Genomic DNA, 18,565 nt, shown 5'->3' with positions numbered 1-18,565 from the left:
ATTTAAAGAAAAAACTTTTAAAATATGCATAAAAATGTAAAATTCTCTAATAAACACAAACTAAATTGTAGGGGTCAATGAATTTTCAAAAAGCCTTGGTGAAATAAATTTTTATAACGACATTACAAATATTTAAAGGCATATATTATAGGCACGGCTCTCAATGCCACACAGCATACTCTGAGCATAGAAGGACATCAGACTAAAGGAATGAAGCTTCAGCTATATCTTAAAGGAAAAGAGGCAAACAATATATGACACTAAGAAAGATGCTCCAGACAGATGCAACTACAAGTGTGTGCATCAGCAAGGAAGTATCAGAGATCATGTATATTTGGGACACCACAAGTAGTTCAATGGTTCAAAACAGTATATAAAAGGGAGCTTAAAGAAAAACATTTCCAGTGATGAGTCAAAGAGAAAGCCATGACTATATAATGACATGAGAAGATGTCATAATTTTATTTTGAAGACAATGGGAAACTATGGAAGGACATACTCAGCACTCTCTTTAGAAAGATCCCTGAGGCTTCAGTGGAGAGAATGAAATGCAAGAGAAAGGACTGGAAGATCATAAGGGAAAATAATACAACAGTCCCAGTCAGAAACATAAGCATGGTAACACGAAGTAGAGGCCCAGAGCCAGGAAGATTTAGGAGGAAGAAATACTAGAGCATGATGATTCATAAGATATAGACTAAAGAAAAGGGTAAGTTAAACAAATTTCTGAGGTTTTTTTGTCTAAGATAATAAGTAAATAGTAATACCATTACCTATGATTACAGAATGACTTAAGTTCCATCTTAATATAAGAATTCCTTACCATATCCAAATGAATTTCATCTATTTCAGTAAAATATCATAGGGTACAGATTATATAAAGCAGTTATCAAGTATATGGGCAGTAGGCAAGGCCATATAGGATGGCATTAATTAGAGTGCTCCCTGTCAAGGTCAAACATAAAAGACAAGAACCAGCAACAAATCAAGAGTGTTCTTCATGTGTCACATTTGAAGTCAAGGAACTTTAAAACCAACAAGTATACAGAATTAAAGCTAAGTGCAGAGGCAACATGTACTGTATATCATTTCAAGTAATATGTCTCACAGATAAGAGGACGATGCAGTCAGAGTTAGAGACTCAGAATCTGAAACAAGAATTATTTGTATGATTCTCACAATGATAAAGATAATGGAAGTGGTATCTGAGTGCCAAAAGAATTTTTTTAAGTATTATAAAAAGAAAAACACAATATGAAATCATGGATACATAATTTTTTAAATGTATATATTGAAAGAAGACAATGAGAAAAACTAAAAACACTCCATGTTACACTGATATTTTCTTCCTTTAATTATTTAAAGGAAGACTTATACTTTATGCTGACTTATACTTTCACAATTTAAAACATGAGTGCCTGCTTAGGCAAGCTTAGACAAATGCAGGGACCACAGTTCATCCCTGGCATCAAATGCCACACCAGCCCCATACGCAGGGTGGGCTGAGCTGGCCACAATAGATGGATGGACGGACGGACGGACAGACGGATGGATGGATAAAAAGAAAATAACCACTTTCTACATGCCCTCCTCAGATCCCACTGTAAATAGTGAAGGAACCAATTTGCAACAGAGAAACCATATTATTAATAGCAATAAAAATATACCCATAATTCAATCCTAATTTTTAAATAATCATCTAATCTAATCCTAAAATGTGCAGCCCTGAAATCTGATCTGCTTGTTTTCAAACATCACAATACTATAAGATTTCCCATGTCCCACAAAGCTTGGAAAATGTGAGGTAAATGACATATTAACTTGAACAATCATAAAAATGCTTACAAAGTATTTAATGAAAAAACCTTAGAAATGTTTCCGTATGTTTCTATGAAATATTCTTTTCCCAGAAAATGCACACATTCAAGATTTTATTTCTGGCTTTGTTTCAGGAAAAAAAAAATCCACATAGTACAGCACTTACGAACATATCTTAGTCATGCAATAGTTATGTCACAGCTCATATATCAAATAAAAATCACATTCAAGCCCACACAACCTCACAGACCCACATCTTCCTTCCTATTAAGAATATTCCTGAGGGAGCTCTCATTTCAACTCACTTCTGATGCCATGTGATGTCTTTGCTAAGAAGTTAAATCCTAAAAGTAAACTATCAGCCTGTGAGACAGTTGTAAATGACCTAAAAAACTGTCACTTGTTATAAACTGCATTTCCTTTCCATAGAAAAAGATACAGGAGTAATCAAAACCTGTCACTAGGCCTCATACCACTATTTTATTTTTTTTCAAAGCACATTAAAATGTTTATTTATATCTTGTCTTAAAAAATTATATTCATGGATTGCCCAGAGGCGATTTCAACAGTCTTCAGACTCTCTTGGAAATTTTAAATTATCATAGCAAGTTGAAGATTATAAACTTTCACAATCTTTTTTTTTTTTTTTTTTTTTTTTTGGCGGTACTGGGGAATTGAACTCATAACCTTGAACTTGCCAGGCAAGCCCTTATTCTACTGAGCTATTTCCCCAGCCCAACTTTCACAATCTTCACTAGACATCCTTGTCACTTGTGCTCCCGTGTGGCAGTAAGCTAACAGTTGGCTTCAAGCATGTCCACCGAGCAATGTCCAGCCTCCGCCACATTGTACACCTGGGCCAGCCGCTGCGCTCCGCACTGCTACGGCACCTGTTTCACGGTTGAGCCCCTGTCCCCGGGCAGGGCAACAGGGCCAGGGGCACGATGGGGCCTTTCGGGCTCACATGCGAAAAACCGTCTCATCTCCGCTTTAGTCTAAGACTACATGGCACCCACGACCACTAAAAGCAGCCCCTCCTAATCTCCCCATTTGTCGGGCAGGCAACGCAGGCCTCCCCCGAGGCCAGGGCGGTCGCGCTCCTCGGACCCGCGCCCCAGCGTGGGAAGCCACATGGCCCGAACCCCGGGCCCGCCGCAATCCCTGCGACTCCCATCGCCAGCACAGCGGCGGAGGCCGGAAAAGCAACACAAAAAATTTTAATAAAATATTATCTCATTAAGTCAAGTAAAATGATAATGCTTCATTCAAAAATTAAACTTGATTTTTAATGCTACCTCTATTCAATCTCATACATATGTGCATAGAAATAAATTCACTATAGATTATAAAAAGGTTTCTATATGAAGCAATATTTATAAACTGCAAGTATTCATGTACATTATCACTACTCTATCCATCTACCATCTGCAGCATTATATACTTAACAAACAAGCACCAGTACTGTCCTGTGGTTAGGAGGCCAGGTACAGTCAGAATACACGGATTGATAATCCATCTGTGCAATTTAGATCCATAACCAAGAACATGATTGTTGCTCTCTCAATGTCCTGATTCTCACGCACATGCAGGGAAATACTGTCCCTTTTTCTTAAATCTTTTGAGGCCCAATATAAATAATAACTTTAAAGATACCAAGCACTTAGAAGTATGCCTGCCTCATGAGTACTCAATCTACAACACTATTAACATGCCTTTTTAATTAACATAATATTTCCTTCACAAAGAAATTATGTTTAATTTCACTCCCATTATTCTAATAATTACTGACATTATAGGTAGAAAGAAAAAATGTGTTCATAATACACAGTAAAATAAATTATTTTCTAAATTAAACTTTCGACACACTCCTAGAAATGATCTTCAGTGCCAGCAGTGATTTTATAAACCAAGAGCAAGCACTAACAATATAAAGGTAATCCTTTGTACTGGACAGTAAAAGCTAGTTGACCTAGTAGGATATGTAAAAAAAAAAAAAAAAAAAAACCACATCCATTTAGTCCATTCAAAGGAAATTAGAGACATTTAAATAACTGCATGCTTTCTGTAGAAGAAAGGATAGAAGAAAATAAACAAATGATGCAATATTCAATAAATAGCTCATCAGTTTCCATTCTAGTTTTTTAAATACCAATTCTTTTTTTCATCAACTAAACTCCTTCCAGATTTAATCCATTCTTTTCCTTATAGAATTGGAAATTTTTCATTCATTAAATCATAAAATAGTCTGAGATAATTGATCTTTGCTATTAAAAGAGTTAATAAACACAGCCAACTACTACAAACTCAGGTCCTGTTGATGAATGCAATTTATCACAAGCAAACCATGAAGAATTTTTTACTAGCTATATTTTCTTAGGGAGAAACTGCAGATTTTGAGACTATGTGATATGCCTAAGATACCACAAGTAGTAAAAAGGCAACAGTGGGGACAGACAGACTGGGTAAGAGATTTGTGAGGCTAAAATTTAAAGCATAACATCCTGACTGCAAATCAGCAGATACACAAGAATTTGTCCTTTAACGTACTCATAAACTAACTACATTATGTTCCATCAATGAAAATAATTCACATCCATATTTTAACCTAAAATTCACTCTTCTAAATCATTTATGTTAACCAACCTTAATTATTTAAGAAGTTCAAACATTTGTATGATAAGAATCAGAAAGAAGAGTAGTGGATAAATGGACAACAGACCCCATTCATCTTTTTATTCCAGCAGAAGTATGCTTTCAGAACTGTGATCCAGTAAATTTCTCTTCATTTCAAATTAGTCTCTGGTATTCTGTTATAGCACCATACAATGCAGTAAGACAAAACCCATAAGGAGATATTTCAACCCCTACTTCACTACTTACATTAAAGCAACAAGTTTCATGGGACCTCTACTACAGGGAGGTCTCCCAAAATGCCAGGGTTTAATTCACCAATGGTCTGACTAAATTTAAGTCTACTGTATTACTGCAGTTACTCAGCCTCAGTCCTCTTATCCAGTGAGCAGATCATTCAATAAGGTAGGAAAAGCATTAAATGCAGCACTCCTCATATCAGGTTAATCTCTTTTTGGTCATTTCCAGAGGAATAATCAGGAAAAAAGCAGTGAGGATTACACAGCTCAGGATTTACAAACCTTTTACTGCCAGGAGTTGGTGGTCTCTATCACATTTATTTTTCTGTTTTATTTTATTTTATTTTATTTTATAGGCAGGGGTTACCAGGAATCAAACTTATGACTTTGCGCTTGCCAGACAGACACTCCACCATTTATATCCTGAGCCACATTCTTCTATTTTTTTTCCAAAACTTGTAAGAGGTATTATGATCTTTTAGGCTACATAACACAAGGCCAGACTGAGCCTCTAAACTGGATTGTAAACTGATATGTTGTTTCAAAACAGTTTCACCTATTTTGAAACCTCAAGATGCCACTCTGACAATTCTGGAGAATTATGCATTCTTGTTTCCTCCTGAAAGCAATTCCAAGCCAGCCTAACTGGTATAAATTCCAAGAAGCAGCCTAAAGGATAAGCAGGAAATTTACTTAACTGTAGCCCCACACCTAGATTGTCTTATTGCACTGACATGGTCATGAATGAGAATTTTTATGTATTTTATGTAAGGGTTAAGCAATACTGTATATGTTTTAAGCTCTATATATGTTGTGAGCCATTTGATCTCTAGGACAGCTACTCCACTTCTACTGTGTAGTATGAAAGCAACCCTAGACAATAAGTAAAAAGATGATATGAGGAACATAGGCCCAGATGAAGCCTAGCTACTAAGCAATAGCTACATGGTACTAGCGAGTATGATTCTAGTTAGCACAGTTTTCAAATATGAAATACATAAACTCAAAAATACAGTGCAAAATTTAATTTTCCTATTTCTTTTCCTCTGAAACTCTCTTTTTTCCCTATCCCAACTGATGGCAAGATAGCTCATCAGTCTAAAGCACCTGCTTTGGCAAGAGCAGGGACGTAGTTTGCTCGCTGGTACCACATGCAGCTCCAGTCCCACCCCCAGGTTGGGTTAAACCACACACACACACACACACACACACACACACACACACACACACAAAACAAAAGGGAAGGGCATGACAGGCAAGAAGACGAACGCAGTAAAAGCCATGAAGCAGAAGTAAATCTGGTGTATTTGAAAGACTGATGAACTATCTAGCCAGCCTGCACTTCTCTTTTTAAATTGATGTGTCCCTACTTAACTTTTGTCTCAATTGAGATTTCATCTGCCATGAATTACCGCCCTCTTTTCCCATGTCTTTTAGGTTATCTACTCAGAACATTTTTCAGTTGTATTGTTTATCTTTTTTTTTTTTTTTTTTTTTTTTTTTTTTGGTGGAACCAGGGATTGAACTCAGGCCCTTGCACTTGCCAGGGAAGTGCTTATTCCACTGAGCCATCTCCCTGGCCCCTTATTGTTTGTCTTTTATTTTTCAGAGTAGCAAGTTCTCATGTCTCCTCATTGAATACCTGTATATACATGAATGAGTGGATTGATGAATGATCAGTGTGGCTAACCTTAGTGTAGTGCATGATTTGTCCTATAAGGTATTCAGGGTTCTCTAAGGGATGTCTGAAAAAAGAATAACAGAATTGGTATTCATTCCCCTTTCTTAGTTACTAACAGAATTTCAGTTTTGTTCAAGGTAAAAAATGTATCAAGCTAAAAAATATCTAATTAAAATAAAAGGCAAATAGTGAGTCAGGTATGGTGGCATCATCCTCCTCCCATCCCTGTAGGAGGCTAAGGCAGGTGGCCTGCAAGTGCAAGGGCCACCCTGAGCTATGTATCAAGCTCAAGGCCAGCCTAAGAGGGAGGGAGAGACAGATGGGCAGACAGAAGAAAGGATGGAGGGAGGACAGGAAGGAGAAAGAGACGGAGGGAGGAAGAGACTAGGAAAAATGTTATGGTTTTTGTCTACATGTCCCTTCAAAGCTTCATGCAGTCACAGAGGTGGGTTTTTCAGAGGTGACTAGATCTAAGCTATATAATGTTAGAATCAAGGGTGTGTGATTATTAAATCAGTTTGCTGATTGGTTTGGCTTAGTTCTGGCTAGGATTAAGGATGTGAGAGCTATATCCACCCTAGGGTAGGTAGGCTGCATAAATAAAAGGGACAGAAAGAGGGCTAATGGGCTCTCATCTACCTGCTTACCATATACTATTTCTCCTCCCAATCTGACTTGAAGCAGGCTGATTATGGGATGAAACCTCTATAGCTGTGAGCCAAATAAACCTTTCCTCCTCTAACTTTGTCAGGTATTTTGTTTCAGCAATGGGAAAGGTAACTAAGGCACACTACCACAGAATTCCTAAAAACTGCTATCCTCAGAAGTAATTGCTTGGAATACTAGCTCTTGACTGACAGCAACTCAGAACTAAGCTTGCCTCAATTCTCTAACTGATAAGACTGCCTCACTGTGCTCACACATTTAAAAGGAAAAAAACTGTAATATCTGCTTGCCTTCTGGGAGTCTTGAATTGTGATGCCTGCTAGGCAGACGCTGCTTATATAATCAGCTTCCCAAAAAAGCCTTGGCAACTGAATGGGCTTCCTTGAGCAGAAACATGGCACATTACTGCATTTCTGTCACTGGAAAATGAAGCAAACTCAAACGTACCTCCTCATGGGAGAAAGTGAGCATAATAAAGCACATGCATGGATTTCTCCACTCTCTGCCTGTGTCTTTTCACCTTATGATCTATATGATTTCTTACTACATTACTAAAATAAATCTTACCCATAAGTAGTAATATATAATAATTCCTGTGAATCCTTCCAGAGAATATATAAATGTATAGGTGGTCATAAGGACCCAAAATACAAGAAAGCAAGTAGCACTTCTACTTTAACAACTCGTCACATGTAATTCAATTTGCATTATTTTCTTGCTAACAGTTATTTCCCATATATTATTTATAAGAGGTCAACTTCGCTCACTAAATGCCAGATATCCAAGTTCATCCTCCAAACAACAGATAGTGCAAAGGGGGAAGAAAAAAAAAAAAAAAAAAAATAACTTATTCCATTTTTTTCTAGAAAGCAAAGAGGGAAAAAAAAAAAAAAAAAAAGTATGCCTTAAGAAGTATTAGAATTTGTAAGCTATGTAAATTCTGAAGATCTCCCCAAAAAAGCAGATAAACACTATCTTCAGACATTCTCCAAAGTAAATATTAATTGCTAAGGAGATAACAGGGGAATAAATTAGACACGGTACTGACCTTGTGGAATGTGTTTTCTACTTAAAAATGTTTCCCTATGGGACTCACATGGGAGCCGGGCTCTAAAGGATAAGTTGATAAAAACAGATGTAACATAGACAAGAGCATTGAGAAAAAACCCATGGGGGTGGGGGTGCAGCTCTTTTCAGAAACTGAAGGATTAATAGAATATAAGGCCAGAATTGAGCTTTTAACCTACAATTAACAGGAAGTCCATGAAGAAGTAACAATATGGTTACATAGGAATTTTTGAAATTCACTCTTGGTAAATGGTATACAACAAATTGGAAGGGGAAAAAGAAATGGAGTTGTTTCACTTCTCTACAGTAAGAGAAGTGAAAGTAAAGAAACAGATACTGACTGTAAAAGTAGAAGACAAGTTTGATTGTGCTTGGTGATTTACTATGGTTATTTTACTGAAGCAGAGCTAAAAAATGTCAATTACTGTAACCATTTAACTATATGTATTTTGTTAAAGAAGATGTTTTAACAAAATGGTGGTTTTTAAAAAAGTTAACAGAGAAGATTATTTGAAACTGAAGACCTCCTGTGTCTGATATTTGATTGGGTGAAATTAAAATGCAGATGGAAATGTCACAATATGCTAATTTTTAATATGCTAATTTTTTCACAAACTCTCCACAAATAAAATGTACCTTATTTTAGCTACCTCCTTGTCACTAAGACACAAATACCCGAAATCCAAAAATTAAAGGAGGAAAAGTTTATTTTAGATCTCAAGACTGTAGAGATTTCTATTCACAGTTGGCTGGCTCCAAGGCAGGGCAGCATAGCAAAGGGGCATGGCAGATGAGTTCTAGCAGTTCATGGTATGGCAACAGGAGGGAGAGGGAGAGGGAGAAGGAGAGGGAGAGGGAGAAGGAGAGGGAGAGGGAGAGGGAGAAGGAGAGGGAGAGGGAGAGGGAGAGATCAAGGGAGGAGAGAAGGACAAAGACCCTTGTAGGCCACAGCCCCAGTGACCTACCCCCAACACCAAGGTTCACCTCCCAACGTATTTTTCTTACCAATGAGTATCACACACACGATGAAATCCCCTCTCAAAAGCCCTAACTATGAGCACACTGGGGGCGTGGGGGGGAAAGGGGAGATAGAAACCATAAAATAAGAAGTACAAGGTTAGAAATTATACTTTATATAGTAAACAATGCTTTCCTGGTAAAGGGTCAGGTAACAGAATGATTTCATATTTGTAGATCATACATTCTCAGTCACAGTTACTCAACTATACCATCATGGTATGAAAGCAATTTCAGACATATTTAAAGGAGTCAAAAGCATGATTATGTTCCAATAAAATTCTAACTACCTAAATAAACAATTGCTGAGCCAGATTTACCAAACCCCAACCTTGAGAATGTTATACAGGGCACAATATCATGGGCAGATCTAATACCAGTCAATTAAAAAAAACAGTAATTATTCCAACAGGCAAATGTAATATAATCAATAATAACTATCAAATCAAGTAGAATGCATAGTCAGCAAATAGATGTACTTAAATAGGGAAGTACAACATCCAAAGGCTGAAATATGGTATAACCTAAGAGTGTATGTGGTCTTCATGGTCTTGGTCTTTGATGAGCTATAATACTAGATAGAGAATGTGGCCCAGTAGAAGAAATACACACTCAGCAACTGAAATGGCAGTAACAATACAATCCCCTGGGTTAAGCATATAGTCAAAACAGGATTAAATGCAAAGCTAGGAAGATGCTCCTCAGTCAACTACGGATTATGCATTCCTTAAATTATCCCCACATTTAGGACAGGATTGGTACCAGCTCCTAAATCATGGATGAAAACAAAGAGTAGTTCCAATGATATAGAGGAGTAAGTGGGTGTGGAGTAGCAAGTAGGCTGTTAGAGAAATGAAGATTTACTAAAAAGTGACTATTTCTTATAAGAAAGGAACTAAAAAGTAGGTCAAATAATATATGGAAAAAATTACTAGTCATTTTACTGAGTTCTGTCTTCTAGTTTGCAAATAATATCCTAATTCCATGTGAAATTTTATCTGGAGTTTATATAACAGTTATTTTGGAATTTGAAATTGAGTCATGTACCAGTTCCATCAAAAATGGATGACTATTTCACAGGGCAAAAATAATGTGTTCCCTAGCTAGGCAAGGGGGCACATGCCTGTAATCACAGCACCTTAAAGGCTGAGGCAGGAGGATTATGATAAACTCGAGGCCAGCTAAGCCACACAGTGAGTTAAAGGACAGCCAAAACTACATGGTAAGACCTTATCTTTAAAAAAACAAAAATTTTTCAAAAAGCAAAACATATTCACCGATAGAACGAAAGAAGAATGAGTGCTGGGAATTCAAGCAATAACATCTATTACAGCAGCCTAAAGAGTTTTTACCAAGACAGTGATTTCACTTTTTGTTTCCAAAGACAAACATCAGTGTAGTAAAAGAACACCACACCATACCACTTTTTTTTGTAAGCAGATCTTCTTCACAAGAACTGGGGGAGTTCAGTTAAAAATCTACAGCACAACAAACTAAGAATGGAAATTTCTCAGTCTGATAAAGGACGGTAACAAAAAAACACAATTCATCACACCTAGGGTCAATGGTCAAATGATTTCATACAAGATCAGAAACAAGATCAAAATGTTCACTCTTATACCGTACTAAGGTTTTTGTTGTTGTTTTTGTTTGGAGGAGGGCTGTGTGTTTCTGTGTGTCTGCTTGCTTGTTTTTATGGTAGTAAGGCCTCTGCACTAAGCAACAATACCAACTCTTTTTTTTTTTTTAATGGTGAGTCTGTGTCTCCCTATGTCATTAAATTACCCAGGATGGGCTTGAACTTGTGATCCATCTCTCTCAGCCTCTGAGTCAGTGGGATTTCAGGTGTACACCAACACACTCATCTGTACGATAAATTTTAATCAGAGCAACTGGACAAGAAAAGAAAGAAAGGCACTCATAAAAAAAAAAAGAGTTAAATAGATTATTGTTTCTTTCCAACTACCCCCAGTGACATGTCAATCTCAGGCTGGCGATATAGCTCAGTGGCATAAATGCCTGCCTGGAAAACCAAGGTCCTGAGTTTGAACACCCAGTACCAAAAAAAAAAAAAAAAAGACTACCAAAGCTTCCTGCCAGAAACAGGATATGACAAACACTGAATATATTACAAAATGACAATAGTTACCATGCAATTTTAATTTGTAAAATAAGGAAAAAAGCAGTAATAAGCAATGCTACAAGGAAAAAATCTTATACAATTAGACCAATAAAGTTTATTTTTCAGTATTCTAGATCTGCAAAGGTCAGACAAAATTTCTATTGATGGTTAATAACACCAGAGCAATAATCACTATACAATGGCATATTGACAAAACTGTTTCACTCAATCTATATACAAGGACATCTCTAAAATTACAACTTAAATGGCAAAGTTAGTCCTCTTTCCATCTGCTGACTAACAGTGGTCATCTAATTCTACCTAGAGCAGACAGCCAGCTCCTGCTCCTGGCAAAGGAATGGTAACAATACTAAGAGGAGCTGTTCAAGAGCAAAAATTTATCCCATTTTACTATCAGTCAAATCATATAGCTACAACTAACCTCTCAACTCTGAAATAAAGATTATTTAAATATAAGAAAGATTCCTGGAAACATTAAAAGTGAAGGGCCTGGAGTTTGCTGACAGAAAAGGGGGCTTTCATTGTGGGCAGACAGCAAACCAGATCCTCCTCTTTTTCCCTCATTTTTATGTTGAAATTCTAACATTTAGAACTTAGTTTGTGGCACTTTCTTAACTCTTCTATAATATTAATAGTCTTTTTCTACTGTGTATAATGAATGCTTGCCCTACTTTAAAGCCACACCTGACCTTACAATAGCTGACACAAAACACTCTATGTCCTTTACTAGAATGAGGTCTGTTTTATGCTATAACTAAACACATGACACAGAACATATTTTTAGAAGTTTAGAAAGTGAATACAAATGAAAGAAATATATTTTAGGTTATAAGACAATATAGCATAAAGTCAAACTTCAAAAGCAAAAAAAAAAAACAATGTTGTCTTTTCTGCATCAATTTAACACATTTCTTTCTAACACATTTTCAGTATTAATGTAGTAAAATACACTTTCCATGATATTGCTTATAAAAGATTTTAATACTGACAAATCACACTAAAGGCATATACTGCCTCCTTTTCAAAAATCCACACAATATACTTAATTGTAATGTAAGGCATTATATATCTAGCAAATTACTTGGCAAACTCCAATTTTATACAAGGTAATTTCTGCTGTCTAAAATTACTTTCAATTCGATAACAAGTCCACTCTCTTTTATTAAGTCACACCTAAAATACACTGTCTTAGGCCAAGAAGTACTATCAGAAAGAAAATTATAAACATTATCAAATTCCTAAGGCAAAAAATAAGAACAAAATTAATATATGTCACTAACACTCTAAATGAGTATTTGAGACTTATATAAGTTATTCATATCTCAATAATGATCACATATTCAAAAAATGAATTCTTATTGCCTGGACATGAATTCTATTTAAATGGAAGCTTTAAATTCAATAAGCATCCACATTATAAAAAGCTCATTTACAGGCATATGAAAATTTACAGGATTTACAAAAGGTAATTTTTACTAAAAATCTAATTCAAATCAGTATTATTTCTTAATTCATAACCAATGCCTATATCTAACAAGAAAAATTTTATAACAGCCCCAAAATACATTTTTTAGAACATATTAGCAATCTTTTAAGATATGGAGTGAAGCAGGGGAAGTAGCTTGAAAACAGAGGAATATAAAAAGTGTATCACTATACCTTCACAGTATTTTTTTATAAGTGGTTAAAGAACTATGCAACAACTCCAAAATCCTTTTTTATATGCACACCTGGGAAGAATACTAAATCCGTAACTTTACTCAAAGTTACACTGATGTGGTTTTAGACCAGATGTTTAAATGTTACAGTATGTACACTTTCTTCCTCTCTTCTAAGGCAGAAGTAAGAGGAATATTTGACTTCACTCCACAAGAGACCTATTTAATAGTTTGGCAGTTATGTAAGTAAAGGTAGCTTGGCTAAGTCAATGTTGACGACATACAGAACGACATGATCCTAATGAGTTGGAAAATATTGGCTCTCATGAGAATAGACCAGATGCTACTGAGCTGAGAAAGCTACTGTATTATTGAATTTCACTTTTATGAGACAAAATTTATTATTCTACCATTAAGGTATCCCACATGAAATCTTGCATAAAATACTTTTACAGTTACTTTCTGGAAAGTAGATTTTTATTTTAACAGTAAGACATCATTTACATGAGGGAGTCAAATGTCCATTTGATTACTTCTACACAGCTTTTAAATCTACAAGTTAATTCCCTGCAAATGCCACTATAATGTATCTACAGTGTCAACAAAATAATGACTTGGATGTGGAAAAAAAAAAATAGTAACAAATCCTTGTTTTCCAGAGCAAACCAAATTCACATGTTATTTTGAATTTAAACATCTGGATAAATTGCTATCATTAGAGTATCTATAATTCGAATATGATCATAAACATGAATAAAAAACTAATAATTCAATAATCCCAAATTTAGTTGAATTTTAAATTACTGCTCTATCTTTAGAATTTCTTTTTTTTTTTTTTTTTGCGGAACTGGGAATTGAACTCAGGGCCTTGCGCTTGCCAGGGAAGTATTTATTCTACTAAGCCATATCTCCCCGGCCCCAAAATTTCTTTATAAAAACTAAATTTCTAATGTTCTTTATAGTTTCATTAAATAACATCTAATGGAATACTAAGTTTTAATTTCTTAATGTATTTCTGGTCTCATTTACCAAGAAGATACTTTGTTACAGGAGAAATAATAATAAGTGTAAAGGCCTGGCTTCAAAAATTGACTCAGTGAATAGCTGTGGGATGATGCTTTATAAAAAACACTGAAAAGTTCTTAGCATAAATTTTCCCATCTGTAAAACAGGATGCATAACCTGCCAACAGCAATATTACTGGTCATAAGCCAATAAAATTGATGCAAGAGAACTATCAACATAAAAAGGTGAATGAATTCAACACTATTCAAATTTCATGGCATCCAGTCCTGAAATGCTTAGCAGACAGCTGCAAAGTTTGTGAAAAGTAATTGAAAAGGTTTGGTTTCAGATTTCTATCACCAATTGCATTGTCACTTTCATTTATAAATGTACTGATGTACTACCCTTTGGCATCGCTAGGAGTGAGAATGTATGTCTGTGAGCTTAGTAAGACTTCCTATAAACAGATATGTGAGGCACCAATGTAGACTTTCTTGAAGAAGTCCGAATACCTATACTTAACCAATGTCTTGGATTTTGTTGTTAACTCACCAACACCACTACTTATTATCCCAATTAACTTTTTTTCTTATTATTAAATTTACTTCTGCCCTATAGTACTCTAGGTTAAAACAGGATCATTTACATTAAGTGCAATAAGAGTCATCTCAGTTTCTTTGACCCTTGAACCACTTCTATAGGGAATTATCTCAACATGGATGAATCCCATCAAGGATGTAAGTCCAGAAGAACAACAAATCAACTTAAAAAACAATGCCATATCTGTCATGCGCAAGAACGATAGGCAACTATAAGGATATCAATTTTTTTAAGTGTATTTGATTCTTATAGGGTCTCACCATGCAGTTCATACTCATAGTGATCCTCCTGTTCTTCAGCCTCCCCAGAGCTGGGATTTAAGGCTTATGCCACTACATCTGGACTCTGTGGGTGGTTCAGCTCACCCTAGGGGTGGGGCTGGTGCAGTATGTGATGCCAAGGATCAAAATGCAGTCCCTGTGCTCACTTAAGCAAATGCTTTGGTCTGCTAAGCTATCTCACCAGCCCAAGGATACCATTTTGAATTAACTGAAACTCAGTCAAACAAATTAACCTTCATTTAGTTACTTCAGTAGTTAAGAGGATCTTTGATTCTAAATGAGTGATCTCTCCTAAACACCAAGACTTGAAATTGAAAATATCCATACAACCTGACACACAAAGTAAGGTACTGACATCTGTTATAGCCCACTCTGTGCCTTCTAGAGCAGGGTGGAGTTTTATTTTTGCTGATTTTCCCCTTTCCTCTAAGTTGGATCCAAGTTTGCTCTGCAGAGCCAGTTTATCCCTTCACCCTTCACTATTCAAATAAATTTTTGGCACCAATTTTGGTTTGTCTTATTCAATTTTTTGTTGAACACAAGTAAAACTAGGAGGGAAGCATTAAGATGGCAGAGTAGTAAACAGCAGACAAAAAGCCTCTCTGAGAGTTACTGTCCTGACAATGTAATATAGCAATGTGAGGACAACAAGAAAGAGGAAAGTGTCCCCTTGACCCAGAAAGGATCTAAAGCATGACTAGAAGCCCACAGACAGAGACAAACTTCTACAAAAAAAGAGGTAGCCAGAGGAACCTTCTCTCTGAAGTGGGATTCACCACACAGCAGAAGCAATTCAAACACACAGACACACTGTTACTTCTGGAGACTGCAGATACATCCACAGAGAGATGCAGCAATGAAAGGCAGCAGCAGATATGAAGGACTGAAGTAGCTGGCACTAAGTGCTGAGGGCTCAGTAGTTCTGTGCAAAGGAGCAACTAGCCAAGAGTCATCTTGGAGAAGGGCCAACTGAGCTCAGAATTCAGAGTGGCTGCTGGTTCCATCTAGTGGCTGCCAACTAAGCTCAGTACCAAGGAAGGTACACTGATACATGCAGGCTGAATGAATCTAGTCTCAGCTAGAAGGTGCAGGCTCACTGAGACTATTCAGTACTCTACCAAAAAGCTACTACTAGCTTGCCTGGATAGACTGGCACTGACTGGGGCTCTGTCGCCACATGTTGTCCAACAGTGAAAGTAAAGACATACCTGGAAGTTCACTTTTTGTTTTTCTTTTCTTTTTTCCCTTCTTCTTGGATTATGTTCTTATAGTGGTGGTTTTGTTTTTGTTTTCTGATTTTCTTTTCACCTTCACTGTTTCAGCTTGTTTTTATATGAGTGTGAACATGGTTTCCAGCCTTTTAGTGGTTATGATTCTTTTCTTTTCTTCATTTCATTTCTTTCTCTCCTTCCCTCATTCTCCTGAACAAGTTTCCCGAAGTTCCCCCTTTGTCCTCCAGCCTTACAACTATTCTCTTCCTTTTCTTCCACTTCTCTATGATCTCCTTAACCAATTTTAAATTTTAAGCCTTGATGGCAAAATTGAAATATTATGAACTTGTGTACTGCAAATAATTTTCTGGTTTAGATTTTATTATATAACTACAAATCTAGTTCACATGCTAAAACATGGCAAACTAATGGTTAGCTCAGTTTGTCATTTTCTAGGCTGTGTTTGATGCTGTTATTATTGCTGATGGTAACATTATAGCCAAAAGTAACATAACTGTTTTGAATATCTGGTATTTCAAGACTAAGACTGAATAAGGGTCACAGAAAATGCTGTGGCAAACTGCCAAAGAACCAGGGTCTGGGCTAAACAGGCAGCAACTTACCATCTCCAAACAATTGAAGAGGTAGATCTTACACTCAATGAAAACCCAAAAACCATCTACACATGAATAACCTAGTAGAAGAAGTCATTTCCTATGGATTATAAATGCTAGCAATAAAGCAATCCACAACCGGTGATTTATAAGCATAATTTCAGGAATTAAACCAAGAAAATGAGAAGACACCTTAAACAAGATACAACCCAAGACATCCAGTTTACCAAAGGCAAACAGAGGGCAAACTGATGTCAGACAATCTGAAAGCACCTACCTGGCTTCTCTGAAGGGGCAACAACAAAGCAATTACATAGAGATCTAGAAAAAAATCAAATCAGCAAATACCTAAGATAAGAGCAGAGATGGTATCCACAATGAAAACCATACTTAGTAACTTTAGATCAGACACAGACAAAAAAATACAGGTGCATAAAAATATTATGAAAGCCAAAAATGCTTAGCATAGGAAACAAATGGAATCCATAAGGAAGATTCACATAGTTATCCAGGTGAATAAAAATTCCATTGAAAACATCTATACCAGATTAAAGAATCTGAGAACAGGATTTCAGATATACAAGACAAGCTTATGGTTAGCAGTGATAAAAAGAAAAATTTCTTAAAAATAGAAAAGCACCATGACAAATCAATGCTTCTAGGTAAGACAAAAAACAGTAATTTAGGATTGATTGGCGTCAAAGAAAAACAAGGAGACTACACAAATGGTACAAAAAAAGAAACGTTTCAAGACCAGATATGGTGGCGTGTGCCTGTAATCCCATCACTTGGGATGCTGAAAACAGAAGGCTCACTACAAATCCAATCTACATAGTGAAACCCTCTAGACCTTATCCTAAATACATAAAAATAAACAAGTAAATAAATAAACTGAAAAATAAAAAAAAAGGTCTCAAATCCATGTGATAGAGAAAAAGAATCTGACATACTTATAAGAGGCATATAGAATTCCAATTAGCCTCAATCAAAAAAAAAAAATCTATAGCTAGGCATATCGGTCAAGTTTCCAGAAATTCAACACAAGAATAGAACTTAAAAGCTGTTAAAGACATGGGTTTGAGTACAAAAACTAATAATGTATTCTCTAAATGATGAGGAAAAAAAATGCTGTTAAAGAAAATAAAGAAGTTACCTATAAAGCAAAGCCCATCACAATCACAGTTGACATCACAGCTCAAACATTCCTGTCAAGAAAAGGTTGAAGTATTGCATATTCTAAAGGAAAACGCAAAAAACGCAAAAAAAAATTAAAAAATAAAAAATAAAGAAAACGCACATCAACCTAGACTGACATACACCACAAAACTATCCTTCTAAACTGATAGAGAAATCAGATACTTCCATGACAAAGTATATCTGAGGAAATTTATGACCACGAAACCTACACTCCAAAAAGATTTAAATGACATTCTAAAAGAGATAATAAGGACTGTAGCTCCATTAACCCCAATAGAGGGAACCAACCAAGAAAGGCAAACAACTAAACAGAAGGAGCAAAAACAGGAGGAGCCAACAAAAGGAAAATAAAATCACAACAATAAGTCAATACAAGGGGCCGGGGAGATGGCTCAGTGGAATAAGCGCTTCCCTGGCAAGCACAAAGGTCTGAGTTCAATCCCCACTTACGCAAAAGAAGTCAATACATATCAGTTGTAACCATCAATGTTAATGGTGTAAATTTACCAATCAAAAGACACAGGCTGGGGGTAGGAATTTCTGTCGACTTCCGGGAACCCCCAGACAAAGTCCTAGCAAAGGTCCGTATGAATATCTGCCGATTTCCGGGAATGCCCAAACCCAGTCCTAGCCCTGGTCCGCACCGGGAAGGAGCTGAGCACAACAGCCAGACATAAGCCAGACGCAGCTGGATAAGTCCAAACTCTGTAGAGCTCCACCTGAACTTCAGTACGTG

The 18,565-nt window shown here is 36.3% G+C and overlaps 1 protein-coding gene across 1 annotated transcript in view; it reads right to left on the bottom strand.

The window, feature by feature from the left end:
• Window positions 1-18,565, bottom strand: part of Vps13b (vacuolar protein sorting 13 homolog B) — an 881,657-nt gene that overhangs the window by 690,052 nt on the left and 173,040 nt on the right. The window contains 1 exon segment of the mRNA XM_023699943.1: window positions 1,074-1,140. Coding sequence (XP_023555711.1) covers window positions 1,074-1,140 — 67 coding nt within the window.

The sequence above is a fragment of the Octodon degus genome, unplaced genomic scaffold (assembly GCF_000260255.1).
Source record: "Octodon degus isolate 3935 unplaced genomic scaffold, OctDeg1.0 scaffold00118, whole genome shotgun sequence".
Classification (NCBI taxonomy): Eukaryota; Metazoa; Chordata; class Mammalia; order Rodentia; family Octodontidae; genus Octodon; species Octodon degus.
Note: the sequence above shows the minus strand (reverse complement) of the source record. Positions and strands in the feature narration are given on the sequence as shown.